Source organism: Carassius gibelio, chromosome B7 (genome assembly GCF_023724105.1).
Source record: "Carassius gibelio isolate Cgi1373 ecotype wild population from Czech Republic chromosome B7, carGib1.2-hapl.c, whole genome shotgun sequence".
Taxonomy (NCBI): Eukaryota; Metazoa; Chordata; class Actinopteri; order Cypriniformes; family Cyprinidae; genus Carassius; species Carassius gibelio.
The window spans coordinates 25,228,837-25,237,500 of record NC_068402.1 but is presented as its reverse complement, the minus strand read 5'-3'; the positions used below and the strand labels follow the sequence as shown (position 1 = coordinate 25,237,500).

The window sequence follows — 8,664 nt, the reverse complement described above, 5'->3', positions numbered from 1 at the left end:
CATTGTTCGTCTCGAATTTCATTTATTTAAAAGCATTTTGAAAAATAAATACACTGTCCCAGTTTTAGTCGTCAAGGGCTGCACTAAAGGCACAAGTAAATACATATGGATGATGTAAAAAGTGTGAGCAAATTGGATTGTGAAACATCTTGAAGCGAGAGCAGAGACAAGCTAAGGCCTGCAAACCCAGTGACTGAATTCACATGGAACGCTTTCTCTTCATTTTACCATGCAAAAACATCTCCTCATGTACACGCAAAGCCATAAACTAGCTGGGAAATCTCAAGTTTCACACTTTCTCTCATCAATAAACTTTTGATTTTTTTATATGATTTTTGTAAAAGATAAATAATAATAAAAAATAATAATAATATTAAAATAAAAAAATGAATGACATATCTGAAAGGACAATGCAACATGTATCATTTCCATTTTTTATGATCTGGAATATGGAAAATGCGGTAACACTTTAGTATAGGGACCAATTCTCACTATTTACCAGTTGCTTATTAGCAAGCCTATTATTAACATATTGATAGTTTAATAGTACTTATAAAGAACATATTCTGCATGACCATATTCTAAATATCCCTACCTTAAAATAAAGTGTGACCAAAAATGCTATACAGAAAATCATGCTATAATATTTGATCTAAAACTCTATGTAATGTTCTTTTCGATCCAGTTCTTAAAGTTTGCTACCCGTGTGTAGATAGTGTACAAATCTGGATTACAGCCCTGAAGATCATATCCGAAGCTCACTAGCCCCAGCAGTTCCCAAGCATGATGAGAATCAGCATCTTCTGATCTACTGCTGGGGGGCAACGGCTCCAGCCCTGAAGTGGGTTGAGAGTCAGCAGAGAGTGAAAGAATAATCCCTCCGGTTTCAGAAGGGCAGGTCTTGGACGGGCTGAGTGGATGTTGGCGTCCACATAGCATGTTGTCAGTCATACTGATCGGTACCCCGTGTTTGCTGAATTGCCTTTCACACTTCACCACATCTGCTAATTCTATCAGTCCGGTCCGGGCGGACTCAGAGTCTGTGTGTGCCCTGTCTTGGCCTGCTATGGGCCAGCCGGTGAGAAAGGCCTGCTTTGCAGTGACCTCTCCACCCTGCTGATATGGCAGGCACACAGGGGACACATACTCACTGATTCGAGCTTTGTCCGCTAGCTTCAGTACGGCAAGGTCAGAGTCTAATACATGTGGATCGTAGTTCGGATGGATGAAGATCTGAGAGATCTGTGTGGGAACAGAGATGATGAAAGACTTGAACTGAAAGACACTGGTCGGTCTGAGAAGTGAATAATCCTACAGACTACCTGGCAGCGCCTAATCATAGATTATCGATAATTAATGCGTATATTTAGTCTGCAGTATCCTCAGTATGGCTTTGGGCTTTCCAAGAACTTTCCAAGACATGAAATATGGTAATGCTTTATGGAGAGGTCTTGCTTTGGTTATATCAGGAGTTCGTTAGTGTTTTAAACTGAATTATTACATGCATTTTACATATAACACAAATAAATAGATAACTAAATGGTGCATGTTTGAATTGCATTTGTAATTGAGAGGAAGTGGTAGAGGAACTTCTGCAAGACATATTGTAATCAGAAAGCTCTTACCTGTATGTGCTGTAGTCTCTTGTTCTCGCTAAGGTCACTGAGGTAATGTTTTCCCATCACCACATTCAGATCATCTGTACTGAGCGCTTCAGTCTGTCCAGGCTCCGTCACGCAATGAGCAGCCACCACAACCCAGTGCTGGTTGACCAGAGCCCCGCTGCAGACCAGCTGCCATCTCTGGTCCTTCTTAATCCATTCTTTATCTTCCTCTCCCTCCTCTTCCTCATCTATGGCAAACGTGTCCCCCCGTCTTTTGGTCCTTGCCATAAGAGGGCTGGCATTGTACAGACGGGTATATATGGCAGCATGCCATGGCCAGTGAATCTCTGTGAAATTCTGGGGACCGGCAGCTGGCAATTTACCACATACTGGAAGAGAATGAATGCCAGTTCTGTGAGCGAGTGAGTTCTGGCACAAATGTCTAATTATATCAGGATTATTAGGGCATTAGGGGATTAATAGTAGGGCATTGGATAAAAATATTTTGAAATAGAAAGACTGAAATAGTATCTTCTAGTAAAACATACTCTAATAATCTTTGTTATTATTATTATTATTACTACGTAAAAAGTAAAACACATTTTATACATGGACAAATTATGTAATTCTGCTTTATCAGCCTACAGTTGTCAGGGTTACAGTTGTCAGGGTTATTAGTGCATAGAAAATATTTGTAAATAGGAAATCAGAATTCCTAACATGCTTTAAATGTGTCAGTGCTTCCCCCACCTGGTGAACAGGAGAAATGGCGACCACTCCACTTTCCAGTCTTCAGACATGTGCGGCGTGCACTACCAGAATGCTTGTAAAGCGCTGAAACACACTCATATTCTATGCTGGTGTACACATGGTGGAAAGTTGGTGGCAAATCTCCATAAGCAGAAAAGGCTTTCTCCAGTGTCTCTGCTTCAGTCCCTCCCTGACTGGATGCAGAGTACAGCTTGTGGACTGGACTTTTCCTAGCATTGAAATGGATAAAATGGGGATCCAGCTTTGCCAGTTTGATGTCACTCGATCATAAAGAAATGGAAAATGCCTACCTTGAAGGAGGTTGGATTTTCGAGACCTTCTGCTGCACAAGTTTAGAAACTTTAGGCTCTCTACAAGCTGTAAAACAGGTTAGATGTTTAAGTTGATGGTGTGTTTACGAAAAGTATTTCATAACTGCTTTGCAACTTGAAGTAGAGATGGTACCTCTGACACACAGGGGCTGACTGCCACTCCAGGTCCCATTCTTCTGGCATGTTCTTTTTGAGTCTCCGCTGAGAATATATGTATTGTTGCAGAAAAATTCGACATATTTAATTCTGCCATCAGAGCCTGAAACCTCAGTGACGTATCCATTGTGGAATTGTGTTGGAGGAGGTGGACAGGCTTTTATGGTCACTTCTGTATTTCAAAAAGCAGTGGAATTGGTCACTAAAATTTGCAATGATCCAACAACAAAACAGATTTTTAGAGCATTGTTAAATTTAAAATCTTTACACTTTAAAATGCTGAAAGATCTCAACAGAAGCTGATTTTCTGTGATCTCAAGTTCGGAGAAGCATGACTCCCAGGCATACGTGTAAGCAGCTTTGTCAGTCTCAAAGGGTGTTATAGCGAAAACAGGTGTAATAACTACATAAGTGTCAGCGTACCCTTTATGCATACAGGAGCGCTGCCACTCCAGGTGCCATTGGGAAGGCATGCCCGCTGAGAAGCTCCCTTGAGCTTGTATGGTCTATAGCACAGATACTGAACCGAGGTGAGGATGTCACCTTCCTTGTATCGCAGGAAGAGATCTCCGTGTGTTGGCTTCTTGGGGGTTGCACAGAGAGGTGGTGCTTTTTCTTGCAGAAAACATTAAAAATAAAAATAAACTTGCTGAGAAATGAGTCTTAAAGGAATATCTCTGTAAGCGTGAATCCATGAAGCACACTCATATCATATCATATCATTTATATATATATATATATATATATATATATATATATATATAAATGTAAAAAAAAAACATTTGATTGCACACAACTTGATTGAATATATACATATAAACATACATACACACACACACACACACAGTTTTTTTTTATGTAAACGGTTTATACTTTATATTGATATGCAATTAGAAATTGAATTGCTATTAAAATATACTCAAGTAAGTAAATAAATATATATATATATATATATATATATATATATATATATATATATATATATATATATATATATATATATATATAAATGTACCTGAGACTTCCTGGAAAGTAGCAAAAAAACCATCATAGTTATTGTAGCCATCTGACACAAAACGGATATGCAGAGAGTTTCCAGAACTTCTGATTGGTAAAGGGCTTTCATCCCCACAGTATCTGCCAATCACAGGCGACCTTGGACTGTCCCCATCCCGCACCTCTACATAGTCATATCGACAGCTGTGGTCAGATTCCAGGCTAATCGTTGAAATCCTGAACAAGTGTGAACATTGAGGAAAAACTATACTGAGAAAACATACTGTACAAATTTGCAATATAATAGCTTCTTCAAGATGATTCAGTTGAGAAATATTTAAACTACTAATCATTCATTAGCTCCGTAGAGTAGACACAGTACAGTAGACACACCTGAGTTCCATTGTTGCTCCTTGGCCAACCTGTAGTGTCCATTCACATTTGGCATTGATTGGATAACTTTCTAAAGTCACATGACCATGTGGTCTCTGTATAACTTCTCCACATGCTAAAGTTGGCAAAAAGAGTTTGTGTGAGAAATTATTTATATATTTGTGACAATAAAAAAAATAAAATAGGGGTAAATGTAATGTATTAAAAGGATTCTGTAAAGGACTAAATAACTCACTGAGACAGTCTCCTCCAGACCACCCTCGACGACACGAGGTGCAGTACCTGCCTCGAATGTAGAAATCATCCTTGGCCTGCCAGGTGCCATTGTTGCAAGTCTTGCAGTTATCAAAAATGTTGCAGCCTTATTGGAAACAGAATTTATTTACTTAATAAATAAATAAAGTGTATGAAAACAGCAACTAGAAAACACAAATACATAAAACAAATGAAGTATGCTGAAGCTCATATATTTTTCAAATATCAATTTTGCACAAACGTGTATGCAAAATAAATCCATAATGTGAACTGCTGAAGTTGAAAATTACACGTCCATGTCATCTAAAGTTCGAAACTTCTAGGAAGTTATTTTCCCTCTTACCCTGGTGAAGGATGCAGGGGTCACACTCATCCAAAACGTTTCGACAGCAGGGTACGGCGTAGCCCACTTTCGTTCCCTGAGATGGGCATTTACATGAAATCTGCTCATACTCACAGCAGGTACGGCACATGGCGTTCCACTGTGGGCCGGGACATTTATCCTCCTGCGACCTAAATACTAAATCAAGCAGACTCACAAGTCAGAGACATACTGTATTGTCTTGCATGCTTTTCTAGAATTCATGTGTCTGACATTAAGTGAACAGTGTCTTCTTCAAATGATTGATCATTTGGTATGTTAGGGGAGAAGTCAATTTATCTTCCTACTCTGTCAGGGAAAAGTCATTATTTTTTACAATCAGTCAGAGAAAGCTGATGTGATGTTTGTGAAGCAATTTTGTGCCAAAGAAAAATGTTAAGACAAGAAACTCCATCTTCAGAGAAATAGTTTATCCAAAAAATGAAAATTTGCGGACACTGTTCTCAACCCCAAGCCATTGAAGATGTAGATGTGTTTGTTTCTTCATCAGAACAGATTTGAAATCTGGCATCACATCATTTGCTGATAAAAACATCACAATAATCCACATGTAATCCATATGACTCCAGTACATCAATTAAAGTGAATTAATGTCTTCATAAACAAATCTATGAAGATGTTTCTAAACCTTTAACCATTTGCATCGGTGTCCATAATCCATAATACTGATTCATCCAGTACAAAACTCCATCCCATCTGAAGTAGGAGAGAAACATGCACAGATCAAGCACTTTTTACGAGGCAAAACTGTTCTAAACAAACATGTTAGTTGATGTGAAAGGACAACAGGGGATTCACTTCCTCAGGAAGTGTTATTATGGGTTATTGACTAGCAATGGTTTAAAGTTAAAACAATGTAATGAATGATTTGTTTATTCACAAGATGTTACTTGATGGACTGGAGTCGTGTGGAATACTGTGAAGTTTTTAATCAGCTCTTTGAACTCTCATTATGATGTAATTCTACATTTCTCCAAACCTGTTCCAGTGAAGAAACAAAAACATCTATACAGTATCTTGGAAGGGCTTGAGGGGGAGTACATTTTCAGCAAAATTTCATTTATGGGTGATCTATTCATTTAAGTTCTCAACCATGTCTTGGCAGGTCAGGTCATGCTTTAGTCATAGATCTGATTACCAGTCTTGTAATTATAGTCCCTGGTCTTTCATCGCCCCTCAGAAATTTAGCTGTAACCATAATATAGATAAAAGGTGAGCAACTGCGATAATTATGCAACAGTACTATAATTATAACTCTGCTTCTGTTTCTGTGGAAGCCAGATTCCCGTCTGTGTCTCGCTATCTTTGTGTTTGCAAAAAAAGGTTCCTATAGTCATTTCCTGGCGCATTTATCTCATGTCTGTTTTTCTCATTTGAGAGAAAATGTCCAAAGAGATTTATGCACATCAAGCACATGTATCCAGGTTTACTAAACACTAAACAGAACTGACCATGAATTAAACCTCTGTAAATTCTGCAAATGATTATGTCAAATTTGAACACAAGAACAGCTGATGAATATTTACACAGATTCACAATTTTCACCAAGTCTCATATGACAAAGGGACACTCATCTAAATCTGATCCTTAAAGCACATTTTAATGGAATGTAACCTGCAGAATAACATTAAGTGGTGTTAAAGGACAAAACATACAGTTAGATAAACACACTTTCCAGTGGCTGTGGTATTTAAATTACACAGTGCATTGCAATAACAGTGTTTGTGTCAGAAAAACATAGTCATTATTCTTGAAAGCAAATGTTACAGTTTTTACAAAACTCTTACCATTGGGCCAAGATGCTCCAGTGCATAAAAGCTGAAGGAGATAAAGAAAGATAGGGAGTGAACCAGCATGGTATCCACACTTAGGGGACATCCATCTCTCTGCGCTCACAGCCAGCTGGCCTGAGGGAAAGAGCATTCTTCTGCCAAGACTTCTGTTGTCAAATGAGCTCCTGCAACATGAGGCCAGTGATTAGAACCCCCCAGTCTCTCTGTCTTTCCTCTCTCTTCTCTCTCAGACAGTTCCTCTTGCTTCACTCTCTCCCTCAATTTACAGTCAGCTGCAGTTTCACTGCTCAACTGTTGCTGTGACGTAAGACGTTTGATACAGAGCAAGGGGAAACCTTTAACCCTTCTCTTACCAATGTCATCTTTGTATATTTGTTCGACACAGTTACCAAGTTACTTCTAAATATTCCTCTTCCAGCAAACCTAACTGTTGTAGCAGCTTAAATACAGTACAAAACAGTAAATGTAGTTTCTAGAGAAGTGTAGTGAAGTCTTTAATAATAAGAATTTAGGTTATAATTTCTGTACTGACTATGTACTATATATATATATATATATATATATATATATATATATATATATATATATATATATATATAAATTGGCACCATGTCACTGGTCAAGCAGATAATGGGATATGGGAATGTATTCTACAAATGACTGACTTTGAGAACTCTCTCTCTCTCTCTCTCTCTCTCGAACCCCTCCCCCATCTGTTTCTCCATTTAACTGGTCCATTTGGATTATTTTCTTTACATGCAGACTTTCAGCCTTCTGCTGTAACTTTCACTTTTGATATGAGAAAAATGTTTGTGATTCTCTAAGGTTGGTGTCTCAAAGACAGATGTAAGATATTTTTTTTTAGTTTGCTAGAATGGTTCAGAAGGACAGACTAAAGAGGAAAACATTTCCCGTTTGTTTTGAGTTCCCATGGAAACTGAGTTTCCATGTTCTTAACTGTTCCCTACACGCATTCTGTCTGAACGAAGAAAACTCCCTGCTCTTATGACTGTGATGATTAACAAATGTGTCACAAGACACACACAAAAAAATATGCTGCTGGTAAACAACTGTTGATCTGACCTAGCAATATTTATAATTAGACAAGTATAGTCCAATGATACTTTTGTTTAAAATAGGATCTCTGCAAAAAGCCTTAACGGTTTTCCAGTTTATTTTTTATTACTGCCTGTTTCCACCCTCTCTTCACCATACCATGTTCCATATAAACCCTCCTCAAGTTCTTTTCATTCTCTTTAAACAATAAAATCTGTTCCCAAATCCATGCACCACTGCAGCTTTGCATGTTTATGATTGAGTGTATATTGAAAACAAATTCTAAGATGTTTGTTTCCTCAGAATGATTAGCAGTTTTACGACTATTGAAGTCAAACATCAATGTGTCCAACAGCATATGCACATAATACATTTACTAAAATGACCTACATGTTTGTTGTTTGTTTTGTTTGTCGAGGGGTTGTCAGAGATGTTTTACATGCAACGCTGTGTAACAGATATGCAGGTCAGCGATTCATGGGTTAAATTCTGTTTTGTAAATTCAGACTGTTGGTACTAAATACCAGCCTGGCTGGACTTAAATTACTTTACGATACCCATGCGAGCCTCAAAGGATACCTGAAACCAAATTCCTTAACATACACACACACACACACACAAAAAGAAACCTTTCTTTTTGTTCCTTACTTTTGTAAGTCCTTTATTAAATATGTATTTTATATGTTTGTGTATTGCATAAAATGGTTAATCCTGGGTAAATGGTTAAAGTGCTGACTTATAAGTGGAAATGCCTGATTTCAATCTTATACTTTCTCAAAAAGAAATGTTCTGCAACCCCCACACTCCTTGGTAGCTCGTAAAATTTTACGAGCTCACAGGACCACAGGACAGGAAACCTAATCCTTACAAAAGAATGATAGAATGTACTCAAATGTAGTCTTAATGTGTATAGTATTGTTTTTGCGGTACATTAGAGGTTTCCCATA

At 37.9% G+C, this 8,664-nt stretch overlaps 1 protein-coding gene across 1 annotated transcript; it reads right to left on the bottom strand.

The window, feature by feature from the left end:
* Positions 1-8: 8 nt before the first annotated feature.
* On the bottom strand, positions 9-6,929 carry pamr1a (peptidase domain containing associated with muscle regeneration 1a). Its single transcript, XM_052562400.1, has 11 exons — positions 6,656-6,929; positions 4,830-5,006; positions 4,467-4,592; positions 4,232-4,346; positions 3,858-4,075; positions 3,266-3,457; positions 2,820-3,014; positions 2,666-2,732; positions 2,355-2,584; positions 1,626-1,993; positions 9-1,242 (listed from the first exon to the last, which is right to left on the bottom strand). Exons 1-11 carry the CDS (start codon positions 6,789-6,791, stop codon positions 661-663), a joined length of 2,406 nt encoding a protein of 801 aa, XP_052418360.1. The 5' UTR covers positions 6,792-6,929; the 3' UTR covers positions 9-660.
* Positions 6,930-8,664: the final 1,735 nt, after the last annotated feature.

What these genes read in the sequence shown, in the direction of transcription:
- pamr1a (XM_052562400.1), bottom strand. Translation starts at nt 6,791, where the DNA reads ATGCTCTTTCCCTCAGGCCAGCTGGCTGTGAGCGCAGAGAGATGGATG. An exon ending in CGCTCCTGTATGCATAAAGG is followed by an intron (nt 3,015 to 3,265) that starts GTACGCTGACAC and finishes TTTGAAATACAG; the next exon opens with AAGTGACCATAAAAGCCTGT. An exon ending in AGAGACTACAGCACATACAG is followed by an intron (nt 1,243 to 1,625) that starts GTAAGAGCTTTC and finishes GTTCCCACACAG; the next exon opens with ATCTCTCAGATCTTCATCCA.